The sequence below is a fragment of the Apis mellifera genome, linkage group LG1 (assembly GCF_003254395.2).
Source record: "Apis mellifera strain DH4 linkage group LG1, Amel_HAv3.1, whole genome shotgun sequence".
Classification (NCBI taxonomy): domain Eukaryota; kingdom Metazoa; phylum Arthropoda; class Insecta; order Hymenoptera; family Apidae; genus Apis; species Apis mellifera.
The window spans coordinates 23,263,531-23,282,908 of NC_037638.1; the positions used below are offsets into that span (position 1 = coordinate 23,263,531).

Consider the following 19,378-nt stretch of genomic DNA (forward strand, 5'->3'; position numbering starts at 1 on the left):
TGTAATATTTAAAGAAAAAAATGCAATGTTGCATTTGTACAAACAATACTTTACATGATAAAATTATCATTATAATAATACCGTTTATCTGCCATGGAACCATAATCTTTATTCAAAACATTATTGTCCTTTAATGCACTATATACAGATTGCTCCTCCACACGTTTGTTCCGATTTTGTCGAGAATTTTGTACTTGATTCTGAGAATGACCCATAAAAGGGTCTTTTCCGACAACAACAAAAGCGATCTATAAATTCTGATAAATCACTATCTTCAGAATCATCTTTATAAAGACCACTAGACGCTTCGTCAGTACATGCCGCAATAAAAGTTTGCAAATCATTTTTTGGGAAACCATCGCGATAATAAATTTTGATCGTATCGTAAGCATCCATTATCACAGAAATAAATAAACTTAAAACCACGTATATATATAATGAAATAAATGTATATAAATACATTCTAGAATACCACCATAACATCGGTGATTTACTGAATGACGTTGCCGAAAATGTAGCAAACATATCATCACCATTAATGAGTGCAAAAAGACATTCGGAAGTTGTAGCAAGTGATCTAAATTTCATATGATATGGTCCTAAAATTAACCAACCGCAGAACGTGAAACCAGCATAAATAAGAATTGCGCATATTAAAAATCGTGCTACTTTAGGGGCTGCTTTTTTCAACGTTAGAATAACAACATTATATGTTTTAAAGAAACCAAGATATCTTAATACGCCGAACCAAACGAGTAAATTTCCTGTGCCAAGAAATATGCTGCATATATTCCAATGATCACTGCCAAATTGTTTTCGTTCAATTTGTTCTTTTATAGCTGAACCCATAATAATTAAGAGATCATTCACAATGATCATAACATACCAGAGATTTAAAAATTCTAATCTTCCTTCAAGACTTAATATTTTACCATATGCCTTTTTGAAGAAATTCATAGTTTCAAATTTTAATAACTGTGCTCTATATATAGCTCTTGAACATAATATAAGAGATACAGTACAAATTAAAATTACAAATAAATTTAACAATGTCCTTAAAGCTGATTCAATACGATTATCCGTTACATAACGCGTATCACCTTTACATTGCAATCTTTTTGGTTCAGCATCTAATGAAAGTAACATTTGTCCATCAAAGTCACGATTGTCAAAATTAATTTTAATATTAAATTGATAACAATCAGGAGGTGTCATAGGTCCTGCAGCTTTCAAATTAACCGTTTTCAAAGCAAACATTAAATGAGCTCTAACAAGTGCTGAAAAATTCACTTTAATATTTTGCTTAAATAATAATAATTTTGATTTACTAGATTCAGTATAAGTCTTATCAGTTATATTTATGCAAGTTTCAATGATTTCTTTATCAAAAACATAACTTTCATTAAAACCGAATATAATACCTTCTTTATATTGATATAAACATAGAATAACTGGGCCAACTGAATTGTTTTCTGCAATGTACGAATAAGATCCAACTGCATTACTAACATTATAATAACCATCTAAAGCATAATCAATCGTATTATAGAAATCATCTCGCTTATAAATTGCCAAAGGACCTGTTACTGGTGGATAAACAGGTACCTGAAAATAAAAATAATCAAAGATATAATATTTATTTATATTTATTTATTTTTATATATATAAATTTATTAATGTATTTTAATATTAATTTTTGCAATATTTAAAAATAAATAGATCGAATAATAACTTACCTCTAAAGAACTATCCCATCCTCTGAGAAATAGATGTGAGAAAGCTATTCGATTATCCCAAGTATAATTTACATGAATGTAATTATTATGTGCAAATAAACACAGTTGTATCGTGACTAACAAAATTTTAATAACTTGTACGATAAATTTATATGGAAAACGTCGCTTTGCTTGCCACTTTTCAATAGGATTCATAAAGAAAAATTTTAATTTTCTTCGCATTTTTTCTTCAGTAAACAGGGACATATTACAGATAGGCTGATCTGTTATAGTTGATCGATGATGACTATAAATAAAAAAGATTTTAATAAATATCATAATCCTTATAATTTTAATATTTTAATATATAAAAATAATATTTACTTTTATATAATATAGTTTTAACACAATAAACTTCTTCAAATTATGGAATTAATGATAATTGCATAAAAAATATAAAAACTTTTATATATTAGTTTATCATATTAAAAATATGATTATTTAACTAATTTGTTTCATAATATTTTATTTAAAAGTAAAATTCTTTTAAAAAATAGTTTTTATTTTATTGATAATGAACATAATTAAAAGAATATATAGATTTTATTACTATAAATTAAATTTATTGAATTAAAAATAATTTTTCAAAAAATATCAATATAATATATCGTGCAATATTATATCTAGAAGATATGATACAGAATGTCTCATGATTTGTACAACAGATAACAAAGAAAGAACAATAAAAAAAACGTAAGAAAAACAATGAAAAACAAACAAACAAAAATAGAATAAATTCGCTAGAAAGTAATGAACGAAATTAAAAAAATAATTACTATAAAGAACGTATCTACGAATAATGCGATAAAGTTACGAACCTTGGACTGACCGAACATTCATTAAGTAATTCATTTTCACCAGCTTGTTCGTCTTCACTGTCGGGTCCATTACTCCAGGAATGATTTCTAAGAATATTTCCTCTGGATTCATCCTTTACCATTCTTTTTCGTGGCTCCGACATTTCGATCGTTTCTTGTCTCGACAGTTCGATTTAAATTGTCGATTAAAAATAATTTATCCCGCGGGATTATCGTCCCAGTTTCCGAGAAATGATGAAAGGGAGAATTGTTCACATACGTTGATCTGTATAACAATACGAATAAGATTATTATATGACATCAGTTTTTTCGTAGAACTATGAACTAGGAAAAGCAGTGTACGTACTGATTTGTTACACACAATGAAAGACAATTGCAATAATACGATGTCGTTAACAGCGGCCATCGCAGGCCATCCAATGCACGCACTCGACTTGACTGATCAGCGCGCTATTTCGGCCATTTGTGAAACCAGCTGATCGAGTAGTGGGGATATATGATGGAGAGGGCGCTAATCGTTCAGTGGTAAAGTGAGTGTTCATTGCAAATATTCAACGTCACATTTTTAACGTATTTACAAGAGTGTATAGCTTTTATTATGTGAAAAAGTGTGAAAATATGTGAGAAACGGTAGAAAATATTTGAATAAACTGCTCACAAGGTTAGTAAATATTTACGATAATTCTTATCTGTCAATTATAATTACCGCATAGTCAACGTACGATATCAATCTATCTAAACAATAAAGTATAAATTTACTTTAAATATCTATGTACAATGTACAAAGTTTTATCACTAATCAAATAACATAGCAAACATTCGTGTAGAAAATGTATAATTAATATCTACATGGAATTTAGGTTTACAAGAGTGGGACAACGAGCAAGCATTTTCCCGCGCATTTATCCGGTCAGTTTATAACAATATGGCGGAAACTTTGTTCAAAACGCGAAGAGAAAGAAGAGGGAGAAAGAAGAAGCGATAATCAATTATCAAACGCCGAGGAAAGAGAAATGTGAATGAAAGAAAATGGATTCGACGTTCAAAGGTAAGTCGACAACGATATTGTTTCTTCTTTTTCATATTATATCGCTCGTATATTCGCTTCGTGAGCGAAACAAATCGCGATACACGAAAATGGCGAAAATTCGAAACGATGGAAATCGTACCGAGTACGATCGTTCGATGAGATCGAGCCGGGGCACGATTGGAAAAGAGAAATTTCGTTGGCATCGTAACACGCGGATAGCCCGCGTGCAGTGATCGAATGACGACAGGGGGATGGTGCGCGCGTTCCTCCGTTCGAGAATCGGTGCGCGTTGCACCCTTCTGCGCCAGCGTATCAGACGCTTCGCAACACACACGAGTAGCGTGTCCTGCCGCGCGCGCCAAGTGTCTAGGAGAGGAAACGCAGCGACGGAGCCGAGCTAAACTCGGCTTTCCTCGACCGAGCGTAGGCGCAGTCTCTCATCGTCAGTCTTTCTCGCCCCCAGCTTCGAGGGAGCACGCTTCCGGAGTCAGATCTATCTTGGAGTGTGTCCAACCCTCGTCTCAACCCTTAGCTGTCCTCGGTCACTGACCCGATACACATCGGCCCGTTCTCTCAATTCACGCGATCTCTCTCACAGTTGTGCTGCGTGCAGTGTGGTCGCGAGAAGTGTTGTTCGCGGGGTTGTGCTGCATTTTCGTTATCGCTGCACAGGCAGGCATAAATAGAAAATATTTCCGTGCCGAAATATACCGTTTCGTTTCCCCTTTTTTCCACTGGTCATTGTTCATCCCGCTCGTACACACCACCCCTCTCCGAACTTTGTCGTTCCCACGATTGTCGCACGATTGTCGGTGGCTCGAGTCGCAACGCGCGGCGTTGTACGCGAGACGAGTCTATCAGAGAAGCGTCGGGAAGCATGGTGGATCAACAGCAGCCGGAGCAGCAACAGGAAGCCGTGCCAAGCGTGGTGGAGTTGAACGTGGGCGGTGTGTTTTACACCACCGCTCTGACCACCCTTACCCGGGAGAGCGATTCTCATCTGGCCGCATTGTTTTCGGGGAAAACGCCGGTAGAGAAAGATGCGAAGGGGAAATATTTTCTGGATCGAGACGGGGTACTGTTCCGTTACGTGCTTGATTTTCTGCGCAATCAGGCATTGGTTCTGCCGGAGGGGTTTCGAGAGAAGGAGAGATTGAGGCAGGAAGCAAATTTTTACGGCCTGCCTGGATTGGAACGTGCCATTCTGGAGAACGGCAAGTCTTCCGGTTCCCTGACCTCTTCCGGGAAGAGAGCGTCCGGACACATAACTGTCGGTTATCGCGGAAGCTTTGCATTCGGTCGCGAGGGCCTGGCGGATGTAAAGTTTCGGAAGCTGTCGAGGATCCTTGTATGCGGTCGCGTGACCCTTTGTAGGGACGTGTTCGGGGAAACTCTGAACGAAAGCCGTGATCCGGACCACGGCGCTACGGATCGTTACACCTCGAGATTCTTCCTGAAGCACAGTTCCATCGAGCAAGCTTTCGACATGCTTCAAGAGCAAGGTTTTAAGCTGGCCGGTAGCTGCGGTTCCGGCACAGCTGGCGGCAATTCGGAACAACTCAAGCCTGGAGTGGATTTTGAGGAGAATCGTTGGAATCATTACAACGAGTTCGTCTTTGTCCGCGAGTAAATAGATATACTTCGTTCTTCCTTGGTCTGAATTAGATGAACAAATGGGAATAGTCGTTGTTGGGAAATAGTCGGTTGTCCTTTCGACAACGATCGGCCAACATCCAATTCCAACATCGAAATAGAATTCTCCGATCTTCTCCGTCGCTGACGGCGGCAAAGAGGGAATTGGCTTCCTCCAGACATTTCTTCCTTTTCGAACCGAGATCGCAACCGGTAGGATAAAGAGTAGATGAGCTTTTTTTTCGTCGTCGACACACGACCATTGTGCATGCATTATTCAAATTCGTCGAGCTATTATTGCAACGATAATGTCAATCGATTCCTCTTTCAAATATTCTTCCACGGGAACGAGATATGGAAAGGATGTTGATCAAAGAGGCACGTAACGTTATATGTCGTTATATACGTGGATGGAACCGAACGGATGAAATTCGTCTGCGAGTAGAGATCTTTATTGAAATTAGCAGACTCGTCTCTCTAACGCGTGTATTTCAACGCGTGGTGTTGAACATCGGTGGTTGAAATACTTTGGGGAGGGGCGAAACAAAGCGAAGTTCACTTTGCTTAATTTTGCGATAATTGGCGGTAGAGACAAAGGCCAAAGAAACTTGGAAGACTATGAAGAGAATGACAAAACTGGATCGTCGGGTTTTTACAAGTTTTGCTTCATCGTTTCACTAGTTGTAACGAAGAACGTAAAAATTTTATCCATCTCCTTGTTGTATCGAAGAGGACACGAAGGATTTTGAACAATAAGGAAATATCATATATTTAATCGCCGGAAAATAAAGTATAGAAACGAAAATCCCTTCGCTCTTTCCGTTTCTTTTTCAAGATTCAAATATATTCACACTACATATTCTACAATTCTTCATTGTTCGCGCTTAATCGTTCGCTCGCTGAATATTATATTCTCCCAGATTGAATCGAGAAAACTTTTTTCCCCTCGAAAAATACGATCTAAAGTTTGGTATCGATGATCGGAGAGACACACAGTTGGGGATGCATTTCTTCTTCCTTCATCGTTCGAGAAGAAGGACAAGGCGGGACATTTCCAAGGATAGAACGGAGAGATGGAATGCGTCTTTTCCGATTTTCCACTCGCCACCGATATATACAAATCAAAGAGGAAATTTCAAATGAGGGAAATTTTAACAAGACCAAGTAGCGTAATGCCGATCGATAAACTATCTGACATTGAAATTATTTTAAAAAAACGGGTATTTCAAAACTTGTTGTACGAAGAATTGTACGATTCCAGAAGAATTAACAGGGTGTACACCTTATTAAATTTCTCTACTAAACGATAAGAAAAAAAAAAAAGAAAAAAAAAGAAACAACTCGTTCATCTCCATCGATATTATCATCTCGACAAAGCTCGAAAGGAGAGGACGGAGGAGGATTGGATTGAAGATTCAGCTTCAGACAACGCTGGTCGACTGTTCGAGGTTGAATTTGATATTGGACAGTTTGCGGGTGTTATATTGGAACAAGCCTCGTGCAACGTAAATTGTGTGTACGTACAAGCCAGCAACGGTGTTGAACACATGTCGAGCGATTTCGAGTAACGCGTATATCGAGAACGCATCTCTTCAATATCCATTCTTTGTTCAGAATCTCTTTATTACGCGCGGCTGGTCTTCGTTTTCGCGTGCATTGAAATTGTGCAGTGTAAGTAATACACACAAATTACACTCGCTTTCGACATTCCCGCGTCGCGTGTAGCATGTACACGTGTTTATTTCTTACTCGACACTTCTTAGACAAATAATAATTGAATTATTAACGCAAACGTGTTTGCAAACGTGTCCTCGCGACTACGATCGTGCAGAAATTCGATCGAATTCGTCTCATCTTTAGATTAGAAAACTGCTTAAACGATTAATTCGTAAGAACGCTCGATAATCGCTTTTCGAATAAGCTGAGTTTCGCTTATTTAGCGGCGGGAAAAAGAGAGAAACGGAATTAACAATGCGACGTATTGGGCGAAACTTTGATTTTTAAACGAGTTTTCTTTTGCTTCTTCTTGCGGTTTACATTTCATGAAACGAGTTTTAAATAAAGGTAAACTAAATTCTCCGCGTTTTATCGATAGACTAGTTAGATTTAGTTAGTTAGATTATCGAGAAATAATTTCTAAGAGATATTCTAATAGTATTTTAAAAAATTCGTTCACCAGTTCGCTGGAATGAAAGCAATTTATGAATTACGCGGAATTGGAAATAAATTGGAAATATTTTTGCTTGGAAAAGAATTCTGCGTTTCCAGAGAATTTCGTCGAAAAATTGTAATGTTTTTGGATTGGAAAAGATCGGGGCGAAAGTATTCTTCGAAATTCTTTCGAAACGGCCGCAATTTTTCAAGCGTGAACGCTCGCGATCGTGTCACGATTAAGTAAATTCTCTCCGCCTCCCTGAGAGAGGAGAGATTCAAGATACCCGAATCCATCCGAAGATCCGCAAAAAATTTTTCCTTCGCCCTCCCTTCATCCTTCGTTTTCCATTTCAATCGGCACGCACGCAAGTTGAATTGATCGCAGTTTCCGCGCGATCGTTTTCCAGCGAGACAATCTTATCGCCGACTCACGCGGGCATAGATTCCTTTCTTCCGACACACTAGCTCTTATTAGATTCCGGATAGAATTATTTACGACGTCGTGTTGCGTTCGTTTCAAATCGACTGCTCGCGACCACGGATGCGAGTAACGGTGCGAGCACGGATCGTTTAGATAGCTCGAATAGATTTGCAAAATGTTAGAACGTAAAACCGGATATCGAAAGCTCAAACGTTTCAAAGTTAAATCGGATAGAAAAGGAAAGAGGTGGCGATCGATGCGATTCGTGTGTTGATTTATTATTAACTCCATTTTTCCCCCCCCTCCTCTTCTAGGATATTTCGCAAAAATTTTTTAAATAATTGTCAAAAGTAAAGATCCAAGAATATTACACCGCTATGTGAAAATTCGCAGAGTATCGGGTTAATATTTCTATCCATAGAATTGTTCAAATCTCCCCTTCGAATATTTTACGCCCACCACATCGAATCGATTTTCGAACGAGATTCTCTTTCCCTTCTCGATTTTTCTCGACAATGTAACCCTCCATCTCTCGATACCGCACGAGTTCAGTTGCACACGGAGGCCGCGAAAAGGCCTCCGCTTTTTCGGTACGCGAGTCTTTCATCCGGAACATCGAGATTCGGCAAGAACAAAGACGATCACACGGTTGATCGGCAACACGATGGCGTGTCAAAGGACGCAAAGGCACGGACGGCCGAGCCGAGAATTGGTAGAATTCGACGAGGAATCGATGATGTAAATCATCGGCTCGCCGCGAAAACGGGGGGGGAGGGAGCCCCGCAAATGCAAAGTGTCACTTGCACGCCCGGATAAACCGGCCGCGACCATTTATGAGAGGATCGATGAAATGGCACGCATGCATCGAACGGTTTTTTTTCGTCTTCCTGTAGGATCCGCCTTTTTTTTAAACTTCATTTCGTTCGAGACGAGAAACGTTCGCGCGAAATATGTATGTATATATATATAAAATGTAGGCCAGGTGCATTAGGGAACGAATCGAAAGTATGAAATGTCGAAAGTATAGGCGAAGCAAATTTGACTTGTATCATTGTCGATCTTTTTATCGGATTTAATAGGATATTAAATTATTAGTGATTTAGCGAGATTAACGTAGTAGTTTTTGATCGAATTTGTACGAAGTATGCATCGATTTTTGAAAAGTAAATTTTTATTAACGATTGAAACATAGAGCGATTTGGATATCTATGAGAAATTTAAAAGTATATAGAAAAAAATAAAGAGAATGCACGTATAAAATATTTAAAAGGAAACAAAATTTTTAACTCATTTTTTCGAATTTACGTAAAAGAAAGAATTCATTTCGTACAAATTAGAAGCAGATATCGATCATTTATCGTTTAAAGTTTCGTTTCTCTTGTGGAAATCTCTACAAGATCCGCTACTTACACTCGGAATAATTTTGCGTATAATGACGTATGATCGATGGATAAAATCTGAAAATGTGGACGAAGTGGAACTCGAGATAGGTCAGTGGTCAGGTATCACGCGGGGAATTCCACGAATCATGCAAATCCAATTGGCCACATTCCCAATCCTGATGTACCTGGCGTGTCGGGCTAAGCTCGAAGGGATCCTCGATTCCTTCGAGCACATCTCGACGGTATCGGTTACCTCGGATTTATCTCGTTCGAGCCGTTTCCGTTTCCGTTCCAATTTTTGCAATTCAAAAGCGAACGATCTGGAATATCTATACGCGGATGTACGATCCTCCGACGAAATCGACGAAAAAAATCAACGAGGAATTGGAATTTCTGTACCAATTCGTAGATTAGAGGCGGTAAGGTACTCGAAAAGAAGTTTCGAAAACTTAAAGAGTAAATCTAAGAAATCGATCGAACTTTAACTCCACAATTCTTGTTCGCTCGAACGTCTCGTCTCTTCTTTCCCTCTGAAACGAAATAAATTTATCAAGTAGAGAAGGATTGCCTCTGACGAACAAACGCGTTGAAACGTGAAAATCTCGATGGTACGCGAATTTTATTGCACAATTATTACGAAGTACATGTTACGTTATTCGACGGGCATCCGTCGATCAAAGTTTTTTTCGTAAAATTTCAATTTGGAAATCGCGTAACAACTCTCTGTTCCCTTCGAGAGATATATTTAAATTTATGGCTCGTCAAATGAAAATTCGAGGGGTCGGCGAAGATTAAATTATTGAGAACATCCTATCCTTACATTCTCTCTCGTCCGACCCTCCTCTTTCCGTTTCAGATGTTAAAAATTAAAGAAAAAAAAAAAAAAAAAAAACACGCGATGTCTCCGATCGAACGCCATGAAATTCGCGTCTATTTCCACCTACGCTTGTTTGCCGACGCGAGAATCCACTTTCGAGCCGCGTTTGTTCCTCGAGAGAGTATTGCGCGGGTTCACACAAGGATGTTAGCGGATGTAGCGATGTAAGACGAATGCTACGTTGCGACGATACTGTGGATCATTGTACATGTATATACATAAATCGAGAGAGGAAAAAATAAAAAGAGTAATACGACGAGCGAGTGGAATTACTTCTCTTCGGGATTTGTCCCTCTTTCTCATTTGTCTCTCCTCCTCCCCTGCTTTTCCTGTGGATTGAACGTAAGCCGGATCGTGAATTAGAGTGGATGATAACACTTGGTACTTGCGCTACTTTCAACGTATGAAGCAATTTCAAACGCGATGAGGGTACCCATATGCTAGAATATATATTCTTAGTTTCAATTGTTTCTTTAACTTGCAATCTTACTTACGATTATTCACTTGATAGTACGATGTTCGTATTGGAATAATAATTTAATTAAATTTATTTTAAAGAATATGAATTATGTTATTTACAGATCGATTAATCCGAGTTAAAGTTATTTATGTGTATTTTTTTTATTTTAGAAAAATAATTTTCTCCATCGTTTACTAATCATCGAAAATAAAATCACTGTTTATGAAATAAACTTAATCTTATCTTCAATGATTAACTAAATATTAAAGATATTTTGCTATCGTACTATGATTATTTTTCGTTTTATACGCTTCATTTGTGCGCAATAATTTTTCATTACACTTTTATTTAATTTATTACGAGCGATTTCACGCGTTAATAGAATTTTCTTTCTTCTTGAAATTATTTCAATACATTGCAATATCTATCTCTCCTTATCTTTTATTGATATTTCATAATTAAAATTAAATAGGAAAGAGAATTGAAAATATTATATTAAAAAACGAATTGTCGAAATATTCAAAATAAATGTTCATAATCTGTTACGATTATATTTTTAAATCACAGTTCAACATTCGTTCATTCATTCATTCATTCATTTTTTTTTTTCTATTGAAATAATTTAATATCTCTTTCGAATGTCTCTCTGCAAGAAAGAATAATCTAGAATTTCAATTTCACAGTAATACGCACGATATTGAATTATCGAGTGCGAGTGGAAAATGATCAATATCTCTCGGAGAAACATTATAATGAAATAACTTAATTATTAAATTTATAATTAAAAAAAAAATGATAAACTCGAAACGTTTTACTTATCCGTAAAGAAAATAATTTCAATCCATCGAAACATGGGGGGATTAATTTCTTAAAAGAACGTAGCAATGAAAATATTTCTATTATAATAAATGCAAATTCTTGAATTCGAGATTTCTCGAGTCCATTTCTCATAACTTTCTTCATATTATCCGACCTCTCTATTATCCTAATCTTTCCGTACATTAACTTACTAATTCCTGAAGTTTTCTTTGACAAAGCGTTCCACGTTGAAACTTTCATCGTTCCATAATTCTAAGCTCTATTTAGCCTTAGGCGATAATTACTTAACACTCTCTGCGTCGACGCTTCTAAAAAATTAAAAAAAAAGAAAAATAATAACTTTCTAATTCCTCTACGATACGAACGAAATGAAAAAAGCTAGAAAAATTAGAAAATCAACCAAGAATAATTATATAATAGTTACATAACGTTTATTAAGTGGCTCGATTCCATTATATCAGAATTAAACCTATGATTGATGATGAATTAAATCTAAAAAAACATTGTATGTAAGAACAATTCTCGTTTATCATTCCATAATTAACCCGTTTCCAGATTTTTCTACATCAATCGATACTATATTTTCCTACATCAACCTTCCGTCCTAGTATACCTTCACCGCGAATAGACCAACCCTCTCGTTGGTCATTTGTCCCGTACGACGCTTACAGCCTTGAACTCCGAAGAGGGGGTTGGCGATGCGAAAATATCCTTCTCGCGGCGAGAAGGATAAACCGTGAAAGGGGGAGAACGCGCGTTAACGAACGGCTCACGTGACGGTGTAAACTCGGATGTAAACTCGATTGGCTCGTCTGAATGAAACGAGCCACGGGGTAAGACTTTCTGAAACCGTGGCTCGCGAACCGCTCGGTGGAAGCAATCTGTTGCTTATGCTTCCCATTCACGAGTGTCGCGAGTTTCCACGAGGACGGATAAATATATCATCGGCGTATAAATGACACGGGGAAGCTCGGGATCCTTTACAACGGTCATTAGTTGACTATTGTGTTTTGCTTCGAATCGAAGCCGGAATATTTCCCGGTTTTCACAATCGAGATTGCAACCAGTTGCAGCGTTAAACAAAAGCGATTCGCTTTCTCTCTGTCTCTCATACGCGAAAGTTAATAAGGTTGGATCTGTTCTTTACCGATGATTCGACCAATTGTTTTCCCAGTTTATCCCCTTTTGTCTGCTAGATGTCTGTTTACACGTAATCGGATAAAACCCTTTGACGAGTGGAACGATCGATGGCCGACGTGTGAGTAATTAAACTGCACGCGAGAACGCTTTTTATTTTTTTTCAATTTTTCTCCTATCCTATACAATATCTTTATTTTCGAATTATTTCGATCGTTTTCATCAAATTTTGTTTAATCAATATGGGAAAGTATTTGTTAAATTATGAATTGAATATATATTAATATATATTCCAAATTAATTAGCACGTAAATTAATTCCTACGATAAATACAATAGCGCTTAATAAGTACTTTGTAACGATTGTTTTGTAATTATTAAAGAGAAGGGGAGGGAGGGATTAATACGCGCGATTTATCGAAAATTGATCGAGTTTAGCGCGCCAAGGAAGGGAGAAATATTCGATTTGTAAATCTTGTTATAAAATTCAGAGGAATTTTCATAGATTAGGGGTGGATCCCCCGGTGGCTGCGGATCCATAAAATTTATAGCGGCAACACCTTCGCCACGCCCGCGGCAAACAAGATTTTATACCGATATAATAAACATCCTCAAATTACCAATTTCCCAAAGTAATATCACACCATGTATTTAAACAATATATCAAATCTTTTTCTAAAAAGGAAGTTACGATACGATAACCAAAAAATCGCGTTAAAACGTCATATAAACAATAACAATATTCCATTAAAAAACCATTATACCTATTATTAGATTCATCCTTGCGAGCGCGCAGATGCGATCTCGCGGATCGGAAGCGAAATATTCGAAATTCCATTTCTGCGGGTACCCCCGATTCATTACCTCGAATTTCCTTGCTCGATCCTATATTATCCCCTTTGGCATCTCGAATCACGTCCCACGCTGTTTCTCCAGCTGTGCGCGGATCGATCGAATCGGATAATTATATCGGCGCGGTTACCGGCTGCGGTTCCAACGACGATTACGACGGCCAAGAATTTCCATGTCGTGGTTGTACAGGTTCGGCGCGAGCGATAGTTGTACTCGCTTAATTAGTCATAAAATCGCGATAATCGTTGGAATGAACGCACGCGCGCGAACAGGGTTCGTCTGGATCGGATCGATCGATTTTCCCGTGTTAATTGGCGGGACATGCACGTGGATCTGTTCCGTTTCGCGCATTGTTCGCGCATTCATCCGTGATTTAATTGGAATGCGTTCATTTGTGTTTTTGGAGGGATGGATGGGGCGTCGAAAGGGCATAGTTTATGGATGAAAATAAGAAAGAAAGGGTGATATTGATATTTTTCTGCAAAGTTGTAACGATAGATAATTTTATTATGACTTAAATTAAGATGCGATCAATACGTTACTTATTTATACGTGTCCTATTTATTTCATGGTTTTATTAACGTTTTTTTATCATGTTTTGAGATTGAACACGTGATCCTTTAGATCGATTCGCGAAGAAATTTGCCCTTCTGTTCTTCTCCACGATTAAAGTTCATTCGAAAAGAGGGACGAATATTAGTCCAGAATTTATTTTCAACGATTTTTCGATATTCTTGATGATCGACGATACATGAATTTTCATCGAACGAATACATAATTTTAATCTCCCGAAAAAAGAGAAAAGAAAGAAATTAATCGAAATTCAACTGAAATTAAAACCGTCGCGTTATCAATTCCCGATAGATTCAAATTAAAAACGAGATAAATCAAATTTTTGCTTTTTCCCCGTTAATTCTTCACGTACGCGTCATCAGCCAGTTTTCACGAATAATAATCACGGAGAAATTGGTTGTTCAACTGTTGGTGACCGACCAAACGATAAATTATCCTCGGGGTAATTACATTTACTTTTGACCAGCGTCGCTTCGTTAACCGCAGTTAAAAAGTTAGAATTGGCGCTGAATTATCGCGTGGGCGGTGGATATCGTTTCTTCTCTCTCTCTCTCCTCTCTCTTTCCTTTCATTCCCTATTTTTCAAAGAGAAATCAACTCCGGTTTTAACATGGTTTGACGCGCGCGCAAAAAAAAAAAAAAAAAAAAGAAAAACGGGGACAAAGGTGTTGGCCGGGAAACGAACGAAGGCCGTAGGGAGCGGAGCGTGGATGAATCTGGAGAGGAGGAAAAGAACGGCGGGTTGACGCGTATTGTCGTAGAAGTAATTGTGTTTCGGTTTGCTGGATCCGTCTGGTTCGATGGTTCGAATCAGACTGAATGTTCGTTCGGTTTGATCAATAAAAGTAACGCGCAAGCGTGCTCGTCGTCGGCTGGCACGTGAAAGGCCTGTGCGAGTCCTTGCCCCTGCATCTGTGTCTGATCAGGGAACGAATAGATGATAAAGAAGAGGGTGGATCACGGCGGCAAGGGATGATGCACAGCGGTGGATGATGTACAGTGGTGATGGCCGGGACTGAAAGAAAGAGGGATCTTTGACGCTATCGTCGTAGCAAGAAAAAGCTTGCTTGATTTCTTTGACATTGTCTTATCAACGTCGGTGTCTCTCGTGTCTTTTCCATTCTCCACCCTCCTCTGTTCCTTTATTGTCTATTTTTTTTCGCCCCCCTTTTTACTTTATCTTGCTAGAAAAAACGTGGCTCGTTTTATCGCCGAAAAGACGATATTTTGTTTATATTTTCGCTTTATTTTTTTTCTATCCTTCTCCGTTTTTTCGTTTTTCGCGAGTATATGTGTGATATCGGTACAGTTAATAATATCGAGTTTTCATTAAATTTTTCAATAGGAATTCAATTTTATTTCCCGTTTTCCTATTTTCTCGTTCTCGCGCGAGAAAATCACAACAATATACTTTCGTTTTTTTTTTTCCATTCCAGAAAAGAAGATTGTCGCGTGATATTGTTATATATATTTTTATTTCAACGATGAAGCTTTTCCTTCATTGTTCGAGTCGCGAAAAATTCGAGGTTAAAAAATATTCGAGACCGCCAGAATGGTGACCTTCCAGAAGTTCATTTATCATTCAGAATAACTTCCTGCTAAGTTTCGTCTCATTTATTCTCCCTTAATTTAACTCTGTTCCTCTTTGTTTCATTCTTTTCCGCTACTTTATTCCACTAAAAATGTTAATAAAATTATTTACCAGCGGCACGCTCATCCATTACAAGATTTCTGACTGGAATTAAACGTCGCTGAACTTTCGCCCTTCCATACCATAACCGGCAACGGTTTATTTAGAATATCAAATCTGTTTGTAAGATTGCAATTTCGCCTCCCTCCAGTCGTTTGGATTTTACATTATCCTATTTCCCCTTCCTCTCGATTCTTATAAATATTCTCACTACTGCGAAATTGTTAAAACTGTATTCATTCGTCATTACGCAAGAGATTATGCGTGAAACTTTCATCGAACAATCGGGAAAAAGTTCCTAAAAAGTAAATAAAATAATTTCTCCCGTGAAATGAATTACCTACAAAAATAAAAAAAAAAGAAATAAATCAAAAATAAAAAAAACACACTTGATATTACAAGTTAAATAAATAAATTAAAATATTGATCACACCGTGGCGGCACTTTAACGAACTCCCGGTTAAAATTGAGCATACATGATTGCCAGCCGCGATAAAGTCACTCGATGTAGATAATCCCTTAATTATTTTCGTCAGCTTGGCTCGGAAAATTAATTAACCGGCCGGTCGATACGGTTTATAGTCGAATTACCGAATTAATAAAATTTATAACCAAGGAATCCATCTGCGAACGATGAAATTCGCGAATTTCGCGCGAACGAGCGAGTAATTTATAATTGCAGCGGTTGGATAACTTGTGGCGGTTTCACTCGCGCGTGATAACGATCAGCGTCGATAAAAGGATCGTTGATCGCGATAGGGGGTCAATAGTTGACGCGTCACAATCGAGCAACAACAACGAAACAATCATCCATCTTTGCGCGTATATTTTCGCCGACACGAAATCCAGAATCTTCCTCGCTCGATCGGGCTCGCGTTATTTGCCTCGATGGATGTTGACTTTTTCTGTAATTCCGCGCTCTGTTCAACCGTCGAGATATTGAAAGGAAGAGGGCGTCAAATTCCAAAGAGATCCGTGGAATATCCAAGTTTTATTAAAAAAAAAAAATCTCACTCCCTCGAAAGTACACTGCTTCGTTGCAATAGGGATGGCAATTAGGAGGGGAATGATCAGCGACATTTGTGCATGAGAATGAAAGTTAGAATAGAAAGTTGTGTGATTGAATGCTGCGGGCATTTTAGAGAGATGATGTGTGGGATTGATTTGGTAAGATTGCGATTAATAGGATAATGGATAAATTTTGAACAGGTTTGACAGTGTGAATTGATTTGATGAATAAGTTCTTCTTTGCTCTATTTATTCGTCGTTTATCGTGTTTAGTCGTTGAATCAATTATGAATAATAACGTTTCATTGATACAAATGTGGACTATAATATTTGAATAGTCTTAATTGATACTCATATATTTATCAAAGTTTTATCTTTTCAACTTCAGCGATATCGTTGATATCGACAATATTCAAAATAAATATTTGCAGTATCAAAGTTCGTAAAGTAAAATAATCGTCTCCTGTTCTCCAAAGTTCAATTAATATTACGATAGATTTAGAATATTGTTTCTTGCAATTGTTGATTGTTTGTCTCGTGTACAATCGGTTAATGATCGTAAATAATATCTTCAACCCGTTTAGATCGCCACACGATAAATAATAATCTGTTAAATCGTGCTTACGAAGGGTGAATTCAGTTTTGAATCAAATGAACCGCGTCGAATCGATTCGATGAACGGAAATGGATGCTCGGTTTACCCCGCGAAGCACGTGGATCGCGTGCAAATAGATGCCACCCCAAAATGAATAATAAACGTATCTACTACGCTCCCATTATTGCAAAGATTTGCGACGAGATCGTTTCAACGTAGAAACGTTTTCAATGTTGGAGCTAAAGATCGGACAAAGTGCTCCGTTGGAATGAGCAGTGCTCGTGACTTCGTTTGATCGATTTTCACACCGGTATCCCATTTAGATGTGCTTCGACGTTTCTCTTAAAATTCTCTTCCTTTTATCCACTCGCGCTTAAAAAACGAACAATATTGAACAGGATAAAAAATCGTCTCGCTATTTGCAGGATTTCACTTATATATAAACGAATCTTTTGCCCAATAATGTGATTCGTGCAAAGGTGATTTTTCACAGAAAATAAAATCCTTCTTCTTTTTATCGATTTAATGCCGTTCCTCGAGACGAACTTGATTTCTGAGACGCGCAAATGTTCGATCAAAAAATCACTCGATAAATTTCTTAATCTGTTAATCCACTTTATAAATCGATTTGAACTTTTCTTCAAAAGTTATATATTTGGTCGAGTATGAGACATCACAAGAAGTGGAGTTTTTCTTAACGAGCAAACTCCCCCTTATATTTTCCATCCCCGTCCGGGGTAAATTGAGAGAGAAGTAAGATTAATTAAGATGATTAGGAGGTAAATGCGAATCGATGAAACGGACAAGTTGAAGTAATTTCGCGTAGACTAGGAACTGGATCGCAATCTTTATGCCGACCGTGCTAAAAATGAACGTTATCTCCCCGAATTATTCCCTGTCACGATTAAAATCCATCCCGATATTTTCCATGGATCTGATTTAGAAAGAGAAAAGAAAGAAAGAAAGAAAGAAAAAACGGAGGGAAAAAAACTCGGTGGGCGAAATAAATTTTTTAATCCCTCAAGTCGTGATGCTAAGCTTCAGCTTGCTTCTCCACCAGCGCGCATTGTCCCTCGTGTAAATTACTTTCTTCGTTTCCATAGCGTGTTCTAATGCCTTCGGGGGTATATAAATAAAGAAGTGTCCGAGTGAAATTGACGTGAAATGTATTTTTAACACGCTTCCCTTATTATCGTACAGCGCCCCAATTATTATCATAATGCGTCCAAACGTATACTCCAACCAAGAGTTACGCATTTGTGGTTTCATGCAATATCTTTTTGAAGACGTTTCTTTTTTCTGGCGGATTTAATATTTTGTTCGAAGCAAAGGATAGAATTGAAATTACGAGGTATTAGAATCTTGCTTCGTGCTACATTTACTTCATAAACAATTGGAGAAAAATAATTATAATTCGTAATAGAGTTATATAATGTGTTTTTTTTTTTGAATCATTAAACATATTTCAGAACAGATTTATCCAAATATTGAATAAGACTCGATAAATAATTTAAACAAGTCATTGTCACAAATAATTCATTTATTTTGTTTCCTTTTAACTCGATCCAATTCAATCCATTATCTCGAAACAATCTGTCAATTTCACACAACACACGCGCGCACACACATTGCATAACATAGACCAAGATAAGCGTGGCCCTCTACGATTTCAGGTTAATGCTCGTTACAAATTAATGATTGCACTGCGTGACGTGATTAGCCTCCCCTATCTACATTATGCCACCTGTTTAATTATTTGAATGTCGGTTAATGTGACGTGACCCCAAGAGGTAAGGCTTCTTCAGCGAGTTTACAATGCTCGGTATATTTTAGTCGCACAATCAAGAAAATTAATTCATTTGCCTTGGTGATGAGCCAACCATAATGAACCGCACTCAACTTCTTTTTCCCTCGATTTATGTTACCAGGGCAAATACATGTATTTGAATAAACGATTCGGGATTGTAGTTTGTTCCATGGCGAATGTTCACGTTTCGCGAAATGGCCGATAAAAGAGAAGGATCTCTTCTCCCTTAACCGAGTTCATTTCATCACGAGAGACAATGCCGCGTCGCGTTTTACAGGCTAGATTACTTGATATGACCTTTATTTCATTATTATTTATGCGCATTGTCCGTTCAAATTTTTATTAAAAC

General features: G+C 37.5%; 2 protein-coding genes across 3 annotated transcripts in view; one reads left to right on the forward strand and one right to left on the reverse strand.

The window, feature by feature from the left end:
- Positions 1-68: 68 nt before the first annotated feature.
- LOC551894 (transient receptor potential mucolipin) lies at positions 69-3,094 on the reverse strand. The gene is made up of 4 exons (XM_624280.6): positions 2,940-3,094; positions 2,594-2,858; positions 1,737-2,022; positions 69-1,605 (listed from the first exon to the last, which is right to left on the reverse strand). The coding sequence occupies exons 2-4, from the start codon at positions 2,734-2,736 to the stop codon at positions 139-141; spliced, it is 1,896 nt and encodes a 631-aa protein (XP_624283.3). The 5' UTR covers positions 2,737-2,858; positions 2,940-3,094; the 3' UTR covers positions 69-138.
- A 2-nt stretch (positions 3,095-3,096) lies between these two features.
- The window catches only part of LOC725415 (BTB/POZ domain-containing protein KCTD16), an 89,262-nt gene continuing 72,980 nt past the window's right edge, over positions 3,097-19,378 (forward strand). The window contains exons 1-2 of one of the 2 annotated variants that reach the window (XR_003305640.1): positions 3,097-3,254; positions 3,454-3,641. Coding sequence is in view for 1 of the 2 variants with exons in the window: in XM_006571435.3 (XP_006571498.1) it covers positions 4,501-5,253 (753 nt within the window). In the remaining variant the exon portion in view is untranslated. Of the gene's footprint in view, positions 3,255-3,453; positions 10,309-19,378 lie in introns of those variants that run through there. The other variant, XM_006571435.3, reaches the window with a different exon arrangement.